The sequence below is a fragment of the Erithacus rubecula genome, assembly GCF_903797595.1.
Source record: "Erithacus rubecula genome assembly, chromosome: 1".
In the NCBI taxonomy this organism is placed as follows: Eukaryota; Metazoa; Chordata; class Aves; order Passeriformes; family Muscicapidae; genus Erithacus; species Erithacus rubecula.
In genome coordinates, this window is record NC_136658.1 from 102,016,277 (window position 1) to 102,035,334 (window position 19,058).

General features: G+C 41.0%; 1 protein-coding gene across 17 annotated transcripts in view; it reads right to left on the reverse strand.

Moving 5' to 3' along the window:
- DMD (dystrophin) overlaps nt 1-19,058 on the reverse strand; it is a gene marked incomplete at its 3' end in the record, with an annotated part of 1,131,161 nt that overhangs the window by 60,412 nt on the left and 1,051,691 nt on the right. For all 17 annotated transcript variants that reach the window (XM_079310888.1, XM_079310881.1, XM_079310887.1 and 14 more), the window contains 2 exons: nt 16,852-16,913; nt 6,707-6,781 (listed from right to left, as the gene is read on the reverse strand). In XM_079310888.1, the coding sequence (XP_079167014.1) occupies nt 6,707-6,781; nt 16,852-16,913 (137 nt within the window). The remainder of the gene's footprint in view (nt 1-6,706; nt 6,782-16,851; nt 16,914-19,058) is intronic.

A 19,058-nucleotide genomic window follows, 5' to 3' on the forward strand; every position in this document is an offset into this window, starting at 1 on the left:
AAAACTGAACTTCCCTTTCCCAGCTCTTGACCTCTGCAAGCTAACAATTACCAGGCAGCATCACACTTAGGGCACACAAAATTCTGGGATGTCCATTTACAAAGTGAGGCAGGAATAAGAACAAAGGAAATCAGAAAGATGAGATGCTTGATGACGATCTTCCGGCTGCCACAGGAAAACACTTCTTAATTCCTTGCAGTGAATTTCCAGGGTGTGAGCAATGGTGGTGTTAAAGCCCAGATGCTGTTAATCCTGCTCATAACCATGAACAGTCACAAAGTGCAGCACAATGCAATATGACCTAAGGGAGTAGCATCTGGTCCAAAATGAATTGCCCAAAATCATGCAGGAAATTCTTCACAAAACTGGAAAATGAACTGACTCAACTGCAAGGCCAGTTTTTCTCTCACTGGAATAAAAAATGTGCCTTCTTGAGTTGCGATAACCAACACCTCTTCATAATGTCAAAAAAATTCCAGAATGAGCAGAGAGTAAATGCAGAACATCATACAGGAATGTTTTTGGAACTTGATCCTGTTTAAGGGCCCATTTGGCAAATTCACACTTGCATATCCTATTTTACCTAGGATGAAACTGCTGCTTTGATGTCCTAGTGGGAGATGAGAAATACTTTAGCTGCCCACAGGGCTGGTTTGCAACAGTGCTTGGACAGTATGCTGAGATTTTGTAATTGCCAAATTAATTTCAAGAGTATACATTTCATTGGAAATCAATAGGGACTTACTTCTGCTACTAAATCCCTTAAGCACTTCTGAAAATTTTGTCTTCTGGGCCTAACATACCTAGTGCTAGAGTGAATAAGGAAAACCTCAATGTTATTACACCTATTATTACACCAAGAAATTTAACTTCGACTCCATGACTTTGTGCAGAGTTTTATTGGAATTTTAGGTTTTTTCCCATTAGCATATAGACATTTATTAAAATAAAGCATTTTGGAATATTATGCCTAACCTACTAGCATAAAAAATATAGCTATGCTAAGGTCAGTGTTATATCCTGCAAAAGCATCAGATCTGTTCCTGAGTGTCTCAGAAAGATGTTTTTCTTCTAAGAATTCATTAGTCAAATTGAAAACAGAGCACAACCCTCACAACACCTATAACTCTGAGCTTTAGGCTGAACTCTCAGCTCCTGTGAGACAACGAATCAACGGTAATTAAATGAACCCCTCAGGCGTCTGAGTGGCAGCATAATTATAAATGCAGCTACTGCTAAACATGGGTCATTCCACTTTGTGAAAGCTTTTCCCGTTAATAAGCAGCATATTGTGAAAAGCCTTTCAGCCCACTCTTCATCAACCTCCTGTCCTATCCCAGAGTTTCCAACACACAATCATCTCCTAACAAGCAAAAAGTGCTTGCCAACACATTCTGCTTTTTCTCTTCTTGTGGGAAAAAGGAAGGCTCTGGCCTTCATCACATTAAGATGCTCCTTCATCTTTTCCACCGAGACTTAAGAAATGTCTGTGTGGGGTCCTCTCCGAGAACACAGAACTGCATATTTCTTTCCTAAAAGCAGAGGGCCCATGAATGACCAGCCTGCACAGGACAAGCTGCACAGTCAGATATGTATTGAAAAGCTGAGTATTTGGCACCATGCAGTGATTTGAAAAGCTTTAAAGTTTTACTTGAAATAAGCTACGCCATTTTATGCTTTGCACTTCTTGTGGGTACTCTGCCACTCTTTTACACTTTTCTTTTTAAAATTCCAAAACTGACTCCAAAATCTGTGTGAGCGGTGGCTTGTAGCTTTCTTTGAAGTCTAAGTCATTTATATAAATATTTCTTTGGCTCTAAGGCAATAGAGAAAAGGTTAGGATGTTTTTAACTAGACACTGCCAGATTGCAGGAAAAGTATAAAAGACAACATGGAATAAGTAACCAGTTGAAGGACAGAAGTGACAATTAACAGGCAAGAGAAAGTACACTCTAGAGGTCATAAACTGATCTTAGGAAAAACTCAACATATGGCAGATAATAAAAAGTATAAATGGTCCTCCCAGAATGCAAGATCATCTCCTCTGTAACCTGCTGTTGTTGGCTGACACATTAAAAAGTATATTTAATCTAGTCTGCATACAATTAAAGGAAAAAATACCCCTAGCAAAAGTTCCTGAATATTTTCTTTTGCTGCATTTCCAAGAAAAGTTTGTGAATACATCTCATTTTATTGATATCACAATGTCCTGATGTGGTTTGCACTTGAAGATCAGATCTTTAAAAAGTTGCAAAACAAGAAAAGTCATCATGCTTTGATGTGATTATCAAAGGAATCTGCACATTTAAAAAAACCCGTTGCAATAGTTACACCTGGCTTGCTCACAACAATTTTGAAGGCTGAAATGATGAAGCCACACACTAGATAACAAAACACATAAGCATTTATTTGTTAAGGAATGCTATTTTCCACATTCTTCTTTAGGTTTAATACCTTAGTGTCTTAATATTCATTGGGCTGATTTATGAACTGAAAAGAACCACAGTTTAAGTACAGCCCCCTTTTTAAAGTGTTTCTTTGCTTGCCACTGAGAAATAGGCTGTACCTTTAGTTCTGTAGGCCTTCTATTAAACACACATTTTTAGAGTACTCCTCAGTAGAAAAAATTGTAGTCTTCTATGAAGTTTGCAGAAAAGAAGATATATAGATAAATATAGGCATATATAGATATATATATCTAAAAACTTGCAATTCTAAAACAGAAATGAAAAGAGCTGAAAGCAGCACCTACTGCAAGTGGGATTTTGGCTTTGCGTAGGAGCCCTGAAATCCAGCACTGTGCTCTAATTTCTACCACTGCCAAAATGCAGAAAAAGAATTTTGTAATGAGTTGAGGTTTTAAAAAAAATATAATTGAACTGAGTTCACAAGCGACACTGAAATGATAGAATACACAAATACAATGATGGTGTCTCCAGGCAAAAATATTTGTAAGAACAAAGCCTGCTAACCAAATTCCTTAAATACTTCTCCTTAGATACAAGTATGAAGAATGTGCTAGAGTAATCAGTGTAAGTGCCACTGCATGTCTCTGAGAGCATCAATTCTCTGAAAATTTACCTAAATCTAACCTCAAGAGATGAACTAACTTCAGCTTGCTCAGCTGGTCAGGGGAGGGAAAATACACTGAAAGGCTCATGGGTTGTCAGATAAGGACAGGGAGAGATCACCCACAAGTTACTGTCACCAGCAAAACAGACTTGGAAGAATCAACTGAATTCATTACCAATCAAATCAGAGGAAGATAATGAGTAATAAATCTTAAAACACATGCCCCAACTCCTCCCTTCTTCCCAGGGCCAACTTCACTCCCAAATTCTCTACCTCCTCCCCTGCAGCAGCAGCAGGGAATGGGGGCTGCAGGCAATTCATCACATGTTGTTTCTGCTGCTTTCTCCTCAGTGGGAGGATTCCTCACACTCTTTCCCCTGCTCCAGTGTGCAGTCTCCCACGGGAGACAGTCCTCTACAAACTGCTCCAGCACAAGTTCTTCCCACTGGCTGCACTTCTTCACACACTGCTCCAGAGTGGATCCCTCCCACAGGATGCAGTCCTTTGGGAACAGACAGTGCTGCCAGCAAACCTGCTCCAGCGTGGGCTCCTCTCCAAGAGCTCACAATTCCTGCCATGAGCTTGCTCCAGCATGGGTTTCACATGGGTCACAGCCTCCCTCGGGCTCCCACCTGCTCTGGCACTGGGTCCTCCACAGGCTGCAGGTGGATATTTGCTCCACTGTGGGCAGCAGGGGCACAGCTGGCTCACCATGGTCATCTCCATATGCTGCAGAGGAGTCTCAGCTCTGGCACCTGGAGCATCTCCTCCCCCTCCTTCTGCACTGACCTTGGTGCCTGCAGTGTTGTTTCTCTCACATATTTCCCCTCCTCCTTCCCAGCTGCTGCTGTGAAACAGATTTTCTCCCTCCTCAACTAGATTATCCTACAGGCAATGCCACTGATGGGCTTGGCCTTGGCCAGCAGCAGGTCTGTCATGGAGCTGGCTGGTATTGGCTGTCTCAGACATGGGATAAATTTCTAGCAGCTTCTTAGAGAAACCACCCCTGGAGACACCTGCTACCAAACCCAATGCAAAAGTCCAAGATGAGTCCAAAATTGTTTAATAGTAGGAATCAGTTACTGAAAAACACCCGAAGGACCACAGAGTAATCAGTCACAGCCAGTACAAGTTTGTGAGGGGAAAGTCCTGCTTAATAAGTTTAATTTCCTGTTATGACATAGTAACCCAGCTAGCTGACCAAAGGAAGCCAGTTCATTTAAACTTTTTGAAATCCAGTAAAACTTTCAATACTGTCTCCCAGGGGATCTTTCTGGATGAAATGTCCAGCCCCCAGCTGAAAAAACACACTCAGACCATCACTGATGGGCGAGCAGCTGAGCCAGAGATGGGGCACAAAGGTTACAGTGAACAGGGTGACACCAGAGCGGGGAGCTGTCACCAGGGGGGCTCCACAGGGCTCCATCCTCGGCCCTGTGCTCTTCAACATCTTCACAAAGCACTGGAACACAGGACTGGAGGGGACACTGAGCAGGTTTGCAGTGATACAGAACTGGGAGGAGCTGCTGGCTCCCTGAAGCAGGCAGGCCCTGCAGAGACCTCCACAAATGAGAGGCCTGGGCAGTCACCAACAGTGTGACATTCAACAAGGGAAAGTGCTGCATTCTGCACCTGGGATGGGGCAGCCCTGGGTGTAAGGACAGGCTGGGCAATGAGAGGCTGAGAGCAGCAGCAGGGAAAGGCCCTGGGGGTCCTGGTGATGGAAATTGAATCTGAGCCAGCAGGGCCCTGGCAGCCAGGAGGGCCAAGCGTGTCCTGGGCACCAGCCCAGCATGGCCAGAAGGGCAAGGGAGGGATTGTCCTGCTCTGCTCTGGGCTGGGGCAGCCTCACCGACTGCTGGGGCAGTCTGGGGGGCCAGGGGATAAAAAAGACATTAAGATGTTAAAGAACACCCAAAGGAGGGCAATGAGGATGGTGAAGGGTCCGGAGGTGAACTCATGTGAGGAGGGGCTGAGGGCACTGGGTTTGTTCAGCAGGGAGGAGACTGAGGAGAGACCTCAGTGCAGTCACAAATTCCTGTGAGGGGCAGACAAAGGGCAGGCACTGATCTTTTCTCTCTGTGACCAGTGACAGGAACCAAGGGAACGGCCTGAACCTGTGTCAGGGGAGATATAGTTTGGATATTAGGAAAGGCCCAGAGGGTAGCTGGACATTGGAGCAGGGAAGTGCTCACAGCACCAGCCTGACAGAGTTCAAGAAGCATCTGGACAATGCTCTCAGGCACAGGGTGTGATTCTTCGGGTGTCTTTCCCAGGGTCAGGAGCTTGACTCGGATGATACTTTTGAGTTCCTTCCAATTCAGAATATCCTATGATTCTAATACAGATAAAATGGGATGCAAAGTTTTGCACTTTCAGTCATAAAAACCTGTTACAAGTAACACTTTTGCACTGCCAGCTAGTTACTTCCAAAAATTCTACTTCCTTTAGTGCTGCATTGATTATGAATACTTTTCACTGCATATCACTCCAGTTTCTTTATACCACATTTCCACTGTGAGTGTGGCAGAAGTGCTGTACCATGGAAAGTTGTTTGTATTTCTAATCATCGTAATTCCTTCTTTGTCACTGCATTCATTTGGAAATCTTTCATTATGTTACAAGACTTTTCACTTATTATTTATTTTTTCCTTTTTTGCCCTATTTTTTAAACATTCAGAAATTAAGTCTGCACACTTTAGCAGAATTCACCCATGCTTATAAGCCTAAAAGTAAACATGCCAAAAAATACCGAGGTTTGACACAGTTCCAGAAAGCATGTGAGCACAAATCCAACTTGAGATAAATCAACAGTTGATATATTTGCAACTGTGTCAGAAATATAACCCTGTAATTAAATGCCGAATAGTGAATGTTAAAATATTTTAATAATCCTCACAATTGGACTGCCTATTAAACTGCTTGCTTTGGCAACTGACTGGCCTATCAAGAGAACTCTGAGCGAATTATTTAGCTATCAGGTTACAATAAGCTGAAAAGGAAATGTAATTCCATTGGAAAATAGAATAACATACAGCAGTTGGGAGAATTAAAATGTTCGAACATGCACATCACTAACGTGCAGCTGATGAGAGACTTCTCAACACAACCGAAAGCTGGGAAAAAAAATGAAGCTAAATGTTTATTGCAATGATCTCATTTAAAGGCAATAACCCCTCAGGGCTAAATATTCAACTTAACAAACCATTAGCAACTCCAGCTCTGAAGTGATTATTTCACCCTAGATCTCACTGTTCCCAACACACCACGACAGTGTTCCTTTGGGCTGTAAAGCTGTGGCTGACACAGGACACAGCACAGTGACATGACACAGTGAAAATACCTGACTAAAGAGTGTAAATACAAAAAATATGTACGGTATGCTCAGTTTTATTTCTGAACTGCAGCTCTGCCTTGCAATGGACAGATCTGCAGACCATCCAGAGCTCTTGTTTTTATAATGATCATGCAAACCAGCAGCAGCAGGAGGCCCTTCATGTGAGAGGTCTCCATGTACCAGGCAGAGCCAGGGGTATATGTGGGAGTGTTTTTCTGCTTCTGAAATCTGTGAATAAACTCGTGTGCTGGTCATGGAGCCTTCCTGGCAGCAGATGAGGCACAGGCAGATACTTACAGCAGAGAGCTTTCTGCAGCCTGCGGAGTTTCATGGCAGTCCTGTACGCCGAGAACCTGACGTTGTTCAGGTCAGCTGTAGGGAGGCAAATTAAAATAAAAGATCAGCTTAACACACTAGAAAAACAAACAGACTCACAAAGATGTTGTTATGTTGAACCACAAGACCATACCTGTTGGTTAAAAGAGCAGGGGGAAGAAATTTGTTAGCAATTTCACTGAGCTAAAGCCCTCAAATCTTGACAATTAACCATCTAAAAGAACTCCACTAAGTCCTAAAGTGTTACTTCCTTTTGTTCAAAGGCACTGAATTAAAGAGCACTTGAAAGGACATCAGTGACTGCAGTATGTCTGAAGATACTGCAGAGCTTTTCACACTGAAGGCACTGTGAGGGAGATGAGACCCTAAAACTCTTCCTTGCTCACCTTATGCACCAGCCAGGCTGTGTGCAGGCAGCCCCAAGGGAAAACCCCTGCCCAGGGAAAAACAAGTGACTCTTAGATATGGCTAAAACAAAAAGCTTATTAAAAATATTCAATTAAACTTCTCTGCTTTCCATCTAAGCAGGCCCCAGCCATGCCCAGAGATGTAGAGCCTTTCTGGAGAGAAGCCACCTCCCCCAGCCAGGTGAGTTTCCAGGTCCCCACCTGCAAAATGGCAGGGAGCCAGTGGCTCTGGCAGTGATAGGGAAAGGCACTCAGTTGGGAAGACATTGTCTGGCACAAACTTTGCTAGAGTTGTCCTGATATGTTTAACAAAATAAGGACATCAGCACCAGTCCCCACTGAATAATTTAACCATGGTTTGCAAAAGCTCCTGGACACTGTGGGGACAAAGACACACCAGACCAGAGCACAGCAGCTGGTTCCCAAGGGGCACTGCCAGCAGCTGCACTGGGAACTGAGGAGTGGCAGGGGACACACTTGTACTACAGGGCAGCCACCCACCACTGAAAAAACAGATGCTCTTGGCCCTGTCACCTACCCAACTAATTCCTGAGCACAGACACTCCTGTGCAGCCTGAGGATCATTCCCAAGCCATCTCTTGGGAATATTGCAACTTAAGGGTTTTCCAGAACAGAAATACACTGCTTGTGCCAGCCAGTTTCAGCACCTGACAACACTGCTGTATGCATTAAATTTACTAATGAAACCCATGGAGCCTAAGGAATTACTGATGGGAAAGTATTTAGAAAATGTAAACTACAATGTAAATATAAAAAGAACATTAGGGGAAAAAATGTAGCGGCTCAAAATAAAGGTCTCTTTAGCTTAATAAGCTTCCTCTAAGCCTGACAGACTCTTACAGAAAGAATATAATGAAAAACAGGGAAAGACAAAACATCTCCTTGCTGGCATACGAGTTAAGGTGCTGTAAAGCTGTTTGAAATGTGGCAGCTTGGGTATAACTATCCCAACATAATTTATAATGCTGTACAGGTATAGGTAGCAGAGGGAATATAGTCTCAATTACATTAATTTTAATTAAGCTGTTCTGAATTAATAATATGAGGTATGATAATTCAGTAGTTTTGTATACCGTAATAAAAGCTATGGAATGTTTCTGAAACATCTTAGAGCAGAACAGGAAGTTTCAGCTTTGTATATTTCTTTTTCTTTGTACAGTTGCATACACCTTTTTAATGGGCACTTCTGTATATTGCTCCTGCCAGCTTTGTCTCTCGCTATCATCCTGACAGGTCCTTTATCTGGTGTAGAATACAGGGAGAAGTTTAAAGAAAGTGACTTAATTTGTCTAAAATGGAAATTAATAAAGCAGTCTCTCACAAACACACCATGAATTCAATTATATTTTGTACCCTTGTTGCACATCTGTATTTGTATTCTGTAAAAGAATATTATGGCTAGCATTTGACAAAATGAAGAAGACTTTCTTAAATTCTCTCTGAGTGCTCTGAAAAAGCTTATCTATTTATTATTTACATTTTCAGAAATGTGAATAAGTATCTATGCATATTTCAGGCCTCAATCAAGGCAGAAAGTACAATCTGTGAAGACATTTAATCCTGAAAGTGCTACAGTTTACATCTATTTTCCTGTATATGTAATAGACACTGAATTTATCATCAGCCTTAACAACACTGCTGCCAAGAAGCATCTGCTCTAAATGATGAAGCAGCAATGCCAGGTGCTCATTTTGAAGCCCTCATCTCAGGTTTTGGAAAAGCAGCAGCAGTGCTGCTCATCTGGCTCTGCAAGGCAAGGCTGAGCCGCCGCACACCTCCACTGCCACCAGGATCAGCCTGCACCCAGTCACTGTCCCTGTGCCAACTGCTCACCTCTGTCCTCCTTATGCCACCACCTCCATGCTCCTGATGGACACCTGTCTTACCAGATGGTGACACTCACTTAAGGTCACTGGATCTTAATGATTTCACTTTTCCCCTCACTGTGCCTATGAAACTGTCAGTGGTGCCTTTCCTCCCCTGGGGCTACTGCTGGAACAAACACATTGCTCTGGGTAGCAATGAAAGGAGCCCAGGCCCCTCCTAACGGGGTTCAAAACATTTTGCTTGCTGATGAGACCCCATTTAAATGAGCCACAGAACACAGGACTGCCAGGGAATGAGTCTTGGCCCTGGGCTGGGGAGTGCTGGACATAAAGCCAGCTCTGACAGCGAGTGGGGACCTCAAATGAGGAGCACAGACTGGTCATTTCCCACCTGTTCCTGCTGGGAAGAGGCAGAGGAGGGAGGAAGGAGGCTCAAGCAGCAGCAACCTTCCAAAAGCCTATGCAAACACCAGTAGTTCCTACTTCTCTGTGTTGTGAAATTGTTTTTGCTTTTTTCCTTTCTGGATCCTAACAGAAGAAAAAAAAAACAAACCCAAACGTTGCTTTCTCCACCCTCCCACGGCGCAGTGAAAGAGTTAAGACCCTTAAGCCCTGATTCCAAATCTTTTATCGTTTTAGAGCAGGTTGAGGAGCTCAGTGCACCACACAAGTTTTCCTCCAGCCCTCTCCTCCCACTCCTAGAAAGTATGTACCACCTCATCCTCTGAACGGGGTGGTGAGAGGGCTGAAAAGCACTTGGTGTATTGTGAAACTTTTGCAAGTTGTTAACAATACTCTCTCTTCTTGCTCAGAAGGCAACTTTCAAGGTCTGGACAAAAAAATGTAAATGCCCAAGAGCATTATCTGTTTATGGTCTGAAACAACAAAGCAGTGGAAGAGGTCACCTGGTCCCTGGAAATGAACAGACAGAAGAAAGGATCACGAGGGAATATTTGGTGACATATTTACATCCCAGAGCAAAGAGAACTCATGACTTTCTCATCATTCAGCCATGAATGACCTCTCTGTTCAAGTGAATGTATCTTTCTCTATCTAATAACATGATATCAGTGAACAAGAACTAGTGCTTTTATTACAAATGCAGCTTTAATGAAGGGTACTTCAGACTGCTGATAGGAATAACTCAAATCAGAAATACTGTGGAAAGATGATAAGATAATTAATTCTAACATTTTTTGCATAATTCTGCATATTGAGAGAAATCTCAAAACATAAGGACTATGTTCTATTTCTACAGTATCCTAGAAACACCTGCAATTACATGCAGCAGATTTTTTTGCTAGTGGATAATCAAGCAAAAAAAACCCAACTAATTTGAGAAGTGGTCAGTGATTCAAACCACCTGCTGGAATGTCTCGCTGACTACTGACAGATAAAATCTTGTACTTTGGGGTTTATTGTCTAAATCCTCCCTTACTAGATTCTGTATTTTACACTGGGATATGAGTAGTAGATTAAGAAGAAAAACATATTCTTATATTCTTGAGCTTTTACTGAATAAAATAGCTTGAAAAATAAATAAAAGCAATAAAAAAAATTAAATTCAGTAAGTTTTCCAAAATAACCTATTTAAGAAGGTTTTAAATAAGGTATTATAACTGAACTACTTTACATTGTGGTTCTTAAACAGCCTGACTCTCACCTACAGCTGCTGCATCTGCTGAGTGATTGGGAGGCTCCATTTGATATCCTCCTATCCTGTATGACAGACTCATCTCACTGTTTAAAAGCACTGGGATGGGCCAGGCTAGCTCCCACCAAAGGCTGTTCACACCATTTATCTCTCTCACAATATGAAGGCACCTCAAAGTCCTTTCTACCTGGAAACTACCTTTCTTCCTTACTTTAAAAAGGGGTTTCTTGCTTATATTATTGTGAATATTATTCTAAGTGCTTTTTTAGTTAATGAGGGTAAAACACACACCCTTCACTTGGTCCTACAGAGAGCAATTATCTCACTGGACATCAACTAACTGAAATGAGCAGCTTACATGCTTCAGGGGGTAGGAGTAAAATTTAGCAACTTAACAACTTAATTCTTTTAAAGAAATTAGGTGTCATCAGGTTAAATCCTCATCTTCATTTGGTAAGATTTACAGTGTTCTGAGTTGTTTTTTACTGTCAGGTAAAAGGACAGAAAATGTGAACCTAGAGTGATAAACCTCAAAACCTGAAAGCTTTACTCAGCCACAACTTGTGACATGTTCAAAGACTGTTCACAAATACACTGCCTGGGGATAACCTATTTTGGGAATTACAATGCCTTCCTAACAGACGTTAAAAACTCTTTACTGGACAGTTCTGAATAGACAGAAATTCCTCTACAGCCACTAAACTTTCCACATAACATCAGACATTATTGGCACTCTCACCTTCTCAAGAAGCTCCAACTCACATTGTTTCAATACAGCTGAGATTCCCTGCCTGGTTTTTAAGAATGCTGGGTTTCCTCCTGCTGCCCAAAATCTGTAAATAAATCTTTTAATGGTGCCCTACAGTGACATATATTGTCTCTTCTGGAATTGTAATTTGAAAATGCAAATGACACAAATGCACAAAGGAAAGAAATTAATCAAGTAACACTGCTTAATATCAACTGAGTCTCAGCCATTGACTTTTATTATAACAATAATTAATGCTATCATCTACACTGCTTTGGTAATAAATAAGAGTAAACTGTTATTCTATGTACAGCTTAACCACTCTCCATGAAATGACCCAGCACGTTGTACTAGGCCTGTCCAACTGAGTGAAAAAGCCAACAGTGTCTCTGCAAATTTACAAGTGGGAGGTACCCAGGGCACCACAATACTACTGATTGCATCTAGACCCAGTGGCTGAACACCACAGCATGTGCCAGCATCCCTGTAATCAGACCAATCGACATGACCTTTGGGAGTTTTAGAATGAAGTGTCTTTTCTTCAGCCTGCAAACACAAAAATGTGAGAGAGGATTTGATGTACACCTGGTACATCCCATTACGGGATTGGGATATGAGTAGAGTTGCAGTCAGAAAGTTCAGAAACCTTTTATGTACTCTGGTGAGAAGCAGTCATACTGGAAAATCCTAAAATAAATAAATAAATTGCAAAGTACTTCAGAAAATAGTAATAAAAGGTATCCATTTGCAATTTGAGAGTGCAGTTACCTTGTGACAAAATGTTCCCATACTGGTAATATTCTGCAACAGAACAGCCCTTCACTGTCTCTGGAAGAGCCTCCTTCATGCTAATACAGCTATGCTTTCATTTCCAAGGGATGCCAAGTTAACTGCTAGCCCTAAATTCTACCTCTCTGCCACAGTTACACTTACTGTCTGCTAGGTGTGTGATGCACAGGAATCAATCACACAGAAAGATGACCTCCTCTAGACTGGCCAAGGCTGACTGGATCCAAGCAATCCTATTTTATGAAATGGGCTTGAAAAGGACAGGAGTGAATAAGCAACCTTTAAAGAGAGGCCATGTGGATAATCCCACTGGATTGCAGTAGAAATCAAATGACCGATGTGTGTACTAGGCATGGGTCTTACTGCTGCAAACATGGAAAACAGCTGACTATGAATAAAACTTCATAATAAATACATGGTTAGTAGCTGCTAATACAAACTGTAATGGTAGCCAGGGGCAGTCTGATCTCTCCAGGCAGCATTTCAGAAGGACAAATCAAACCAAAGAAGATGAAGCTGGTCAGCCTTGGTCCCTGGGAGTTAGAAGCTCACATTGCTGCACAGAGAAGCAGCCACAAGACCAACACAGCAGCTGCTGCTGAAAGCTCAGAGGTGCCTTCCAGCATTCTCCCACCTTGTCTTAAGCAACTCTGACATTTCCTTCATGTAGTCCATAGAGAACTGCCCCCCCATCCTCTAAATTAAATGGAGAGCTGTCACCAGTGCAGCCTGCAAGGATGAGGGTGGTTTTGACCCTCTCATCTTGCTGTGGTGAATTAGGATTGATAAACAACATCTCTGACTGCATCCTGCTACTGCAATTACTGCTCATGGTGACACTAATGTACCTTGAGGACACTTGTACTGATGTGACATGACATAGGAAGGCTGGAGGAGGGGGACACTAACAGTATGGCACGACAAAGTCCTCCTGGGCCATCACAGTAAAAGGCTGAAGTCATTCCCAGCTTAAAGGCAAAATACTGCTATTAGGAGCTGAGCTGACATTAAATGCTCACTCTCAGAAGATAATCTGAAAAAATTGAGCAAACTCAGACCACTTAATGATTTCTATTTCTTCTGTCTTTCCCCTCACACAAAGGTCCTTGGTCTCCAAGACAGTGAAAAAACACAAATTCCCTTTTCAGTGATGCCCTGGCTGGAGTCATCATGAAGGATGAAAAAATTTGTAAGGGGGATGTAAAAGAACAATGTAAAAACAGTAGATCTGCTGCAGAGGAACTAATTTTGGAAAGAAAAGCAGCTGGAGCAGTTCTTGATTCTTTGAAGACTTTCAGAAGGAAGTCAGAAGAAAATTGGAGTGGTTCATAATGGTGTAAGTACAAACCAGGGGATGTCTGTCAGCTACTGATCCTCCGAACCTCACATATGATTTTTACTACCTTTCCTATTTCAGCATTTATTTCTTCTCTATGTTCTTAACTTATATGATTATTTTTTAATTTAATTTGTATCAACATTTACTTCCTGCTGCCGCTTCAATTAAACATTAAACAATTAAGTCATTCAATACAGACAGCTTATTATGTAACTTTAAGTAGCCACAACTTAAAGAAGAGTAAAAATTGCTTGGCTTCAGAAAATATTTCATCAACACTTATAAAATGCTACACTGTTTAAATAAAAACGAGCTGTCAGAAACAAGCACCTTAGTGTCTTAAAAGGAAAATGTTAGAAAGAACCACCAGTTGGAAATTTTTTGATACACATATATAATTTCAATCAAGTATTTAACAAGTATAACCATCCATGTTTTAGCAAATGGGCTCCAAAAGAATCATAGACAGATTAAAGTATAATTTCTTCCTGTAGATTCTTCCTGTTGTCTCTGATGCAGTTCCAATTGAGGAGGTTACAGAACTGTGCACAGCACATTGCTATCTTCTTTTATTAGTACCAAATAATGCTCCCAAGTAGTCTAGCTTCATTTTTATTAATACCCAAACCTCTAAAGACAGAAAAATGAACAAATAAATCTCACTTGAAATTCGCTCATTTTAGCAAAATGTAATGCAACAATTTTTAGGTATGTGAATTGGTTATGTCAAAATTAATATTACTCTTCCTTCTTGGAGAAGTGTCTCTTGCATCTTAGAGACAGGTAAGACATGTTACATTGTGCCAGGATGCACCCTCCTTATTTACTTAAAAAAATTAAGCTTTCAGTAATTTTGAAAAATTTAAAATAGACATAAGCATCTTGTTATGATATACTGGCATGTATAGAGAGCTACATCACATAACATTATTATTCCATACTGAGTAAGTGTAGGAGTTGGTAAATGCAAATGAAAACTCTTGACAGCATTGATGTACTTGGTCTCACTTTTTTACATTTATCGGCTTGCCAAATTCATGCTTTTTACCAGATTTTTAAAAAAGCATACATACTAAGCTCTTTACTAGCTTCTTTATACAAATTAGAAACAAAATTTAGCTCCTAATGGGGGGTAAAATAATAAGACCTAATGAGTATGCAACACAAAATCGACTTTAATAACATCTTCTCAGATAATATATTACTGAACAGCCTGAAAAGACTTCAAACATCCCATTATTACCATTTTGACCTGAGGCAAAGCAAAGCACTGAAAATACATCAAGGGTTCTGTTCAAGACTAAACGGGTTATACTTGTATTATGCAGTTTGTTTGAGAGTTAGGCAATGGTGATTACACCCAGTTCAAAATTAAAATAAATCGGAAGGTTATACAGTAGCACTTTGATCAAAGCTTCACCCATGTGGCAGTACACAAAGAGTCACCTTGTCTAGTCTCTTTGGTACACATATATGAACATCTCAGTTTACTCATAAAAATACATACTATGCATAATTTGCTAAAATCAGTGTCGCTTTCCCATTAAAGGCTGTTTGGTCTCAACTTTAAAAGAAATAGAACCATCCAGACAGAGGACTGGTTTTTTGACATTTCATGCTCCTGAAAAGGAAAATAGCAGGAGAAAAAGAAAGTTCACAAGTAAAAAAACAAAATCTGCCTGAACATGTTCCTTCTTTATGCAGTAAAAAAATAAGGCTATCTTCAACTCCTGACATTTGGGTGATACTCACAGCGATAAAACTCAGTTAAACTAAATGCAAACTGACTTCAGCAGTCACACATCTTCTGAACTGCTGACCTGAATCCATCAGGACACTTTTCTCCCTTATTACCTTTTCACTTCTTGGTATTTAAGGGTACTCTGGCTGTAACAGGGAACTAGCAGAAGAAAAGCAGTTGCAACAAGACTTTAGGTCTGACCAACAGCAGTATCAGCAATAACATGCAATCTGTGGATCAAAGGCAGCTGTGGAGTCAGAGGGTAGTTAAATTAACAGGCAACTGTTTAAGACCTACCTGTATTAAAGGGATGTCTGCATGTGCAATTACCATTTGTCCTGAAACTTTTAAACCACTCACTTTAAGAGCAGAAATATGAAGGAGATGCATGGGGCAATACACTATAATTAAATGTCAAGTCAATACTTGTCTGCTTTTACAGTTGGATAGCCTGAACTTATACATTTTATATCTCTTTTCAGCATACAAAGCTGCATTCGGGTTAATTTTTAAACCAACTGCTGCCACACTGCTAATACTTTAAGGAAAAAATCTTCACACTGTGTCATTTCATTTTATATCACTTTTCTAAAATATTTTTAGCATACCTTGAACTGCAGAACACCACAGAGATACCTGAGTTTGCTTGAAATAGATTACACTGGCATAATTAGACTGTTTTCAGCAGCTAAACTAGAGTTTAGCAGGTGATAATTTAAGCTATTTTTCACCATGGCAAATAAGCCTGCACAGAATGCTAGATCTGTGCTCAAGCTGGTTTAGTACATGTGCTGTACAGACATAACCTCCTTTATGAATGCAGCATATTTACTGATATTTCTTTCAGCAAAATAGCTTAATTTTTATTATACCCTCTATTATTTATTAACACAACCATTAAAATCAAAGAGTTAGCTATTAAATGGCCTGCCAAGCAGCCTACACTAGAGCATAGATTAACCTATTTTATCTTGTAGATGTGCCTCTGCTAATAAATTCCAAAGCTGCTAAAAAATGAAAAAAAAAAAAAAAATCCTCCACCAGAGAGGCACATCTGAAGTCATAATAAGCATGCAATTTGGGTATTCAAAAATGACATCATGACAGCTGCTATGCCTTCTAAGTATTGAAAGTGCTTTAAAAATAAAGCAGTGGTAACACAGTTTGGCAAATTGCTTCAATTGGCTTCCCACCATCCAAAAGTCAACATTAACAGCGGCTTGGTTTGATTTTTTCATGTGCCTTTTGTAAAGTAGATTAGACAGTGAAAAGATTCAGGATTATTTTTTTCTAACTTCTGTTCCAGTCTTTCAGTAAAGAGATTGTAACAATACACCCAAATTTCTTTATAAATCCAGCGTACATTCTAAACGTGCCAAACGAAATACATTTTCTTCTACTGCACTTTGAAATGTGTGCTTTATGTATTTCCCTCGCAGAAAATTTTAACCTTGCTAAAAGCTCTGCCTCCCTCTCTCACTTAATTTTGGTTTGCTTCCTCTAGAAATCTTTGTCTTAGCAAATCATTCAATTGAAAGAAAAAAAATAAAAAGCACCAAACATCTGGTATAAATGTCTTACCTAATGACTGGTAAAGCTCAGTCATCTTGGGATGATCCCAGCAGGTCGTCTGCGTCTCATGGCTACAACACAAAACATGGAAGTTAGTAAAGCAGAATTTGTCTCTCCATCTCACAGCAGTGATGCAGGCTGCACATCAGAGCATGGTGCCAGATCTGTGCCACAGCCTGGGCTACTCTGGTGGGAGCTCAGCAGTGCCAGGCGTGTCCTCTCTCAGTGAGAGGCATTAACCTGGAGCTTTATTCAGGAAAGGGCTCACAAAATAAAATTAAAAGTAGTGCTCATATCAAAAAGATGGCAAGGATGTCAATGTTTTGAGGAATTTGCAAGCAGTCAATTCTTAAGAAATCATTGCTTTGTACAGGTCATTCTCCATTTACTCCAAACTGGAGGACAGACATTTGAAAGGGCTTAGTTCTTAAAGAGTTTCTGGAAACTAACCAGACACTGAGATCTATAATTGACTTCCTTTCCCCTACATGTTCTCCAAACCCTTTCCCACGTGGTAGGGGTCCAATCCTTCCTTTCAGTCCAGACACCTGTGCTAAAAAAATCCCTGCACAACAGCCTTCTGATCCACCACCAGCTTAGAGCACTTTTCAGGCCAACCTTGCACCCTATAGTGACAGTCTCTTCTAGCAAAGACTCTTGGCTGCTCTGCTTGTTCCCTGGAACTCCCAGGCCCTTTGCCTTGCCCTGGAGGTCCCTGTGCAGTGTCAGGCAGCAGAGCTGTTGGGAAGCCAGGGAAAAGCTGAAGCGGGGTTATGAAACGCCGCAGCATGAGCAGAATGTAAATTGGAGAGTCTCTGCATTGAGGCCAGCAGCCTCCAGCTTTGCAACACAACGTGCTGCCCAAGGACAGGCAGTGTGAGAAAGTCAACAGAGTGAAGTGTCAGCGAACGTAGTAGCAATTCATGTCTCCTATGGTTATACTTTTTATGAGTTTGTTTTTTAATGGCAGCATAGCTAACATGATTATGTTTCCATTAACATGGAAGGCTTGAAAGAAAATTCTCCTTATCTGTCCTGTAGCCAATAAAGTCCCATTCAAACAGAATTCAGCTGCCTTAAGACACAAACATGAGTCTCCACTAAAAAAAAACATTGAAAAAATGGTATGTAGCATACCATTGCTAGCAAATACATTTGCCATTTCTGAACTTAAAAGCAGATGTGCAGGTTTCAACGCACATCATTCTGGAGAACATATGCAGAGGAGCAGGACCTCACCCACAGCACTGTGGAGCTCATGGAACACACACTTCCCAGCTCCAGGAGACCAAACCACCACCCAGCAGCACCTGTGCCTGCCACTGTGCCCTGGAACATTGACACAACAAGGTTGTTTCAGAGAACAAACAGCCCTTCAGTTCTCATTCTGAGGCACTGCTGTTCCCAAGTGCACTTTTACCTTTTATAGGCTAAGAAGAGCCAAAACTTCCAATGTAGTATCACTTCAACACCACCTCTACTCAAGGAAAAATAAAGTTGTGCCAGGTTTTCTTAGTATGATTTAATTTTGGCCTTAAAAGACAGGCTGTTTATTTGATTCCTGTGAATACTTTACTGCCCCAGTAACCTCTATATGTTCAGCAGCTTACTATATATAATATTTCCAGATTTTGTTCTGTAACTGCTAGAAAGAATGAAAGGGATGACAAGCACTAAGCATAAGAAAAAAAACTCTGCTGTATAGCTGCCCTAGTTGAGCACAGGGTTTTAAAAAGGCCCTGTCTCAAAACCTCAGCATCCCCCCACTTCTCAATTCCTGCAGTGACTGAAGGCAGGGAAAATGAGAGAAGGACACCACAAGAGCAAAAACAGTCTTGTTCTTTCCTCTGTTAAAGAATGAGTATAGCAAAGGGAGGTGGATGCAATTCTCAGACAGGTCTGGGTTGTTTTTTTGGTTAGTTGGTTGGTTTTTTATTCCCAGAAACTGAGTAGCTTCAAGTGAAAAGCTGTGGATCTGATTTACCTGCATCTGAGCTCCTGCATTTCCCATCCTGCTTGGTATGGGCAGGTTCTGCAGGGAGAATGTAACACTGGAACTTTTATCACACCAGGTATAAAGAATATTTTTGAAGAAAAACAGAAACAGCTTCATTCCTAAAAAACTCAACTGGGAGATACCTCTACTGATATAACAACACTCCAATGGAAAAGAAGACAGAAGTGCATTCATGACAGAAAACCCTGCAGCCAGAAAT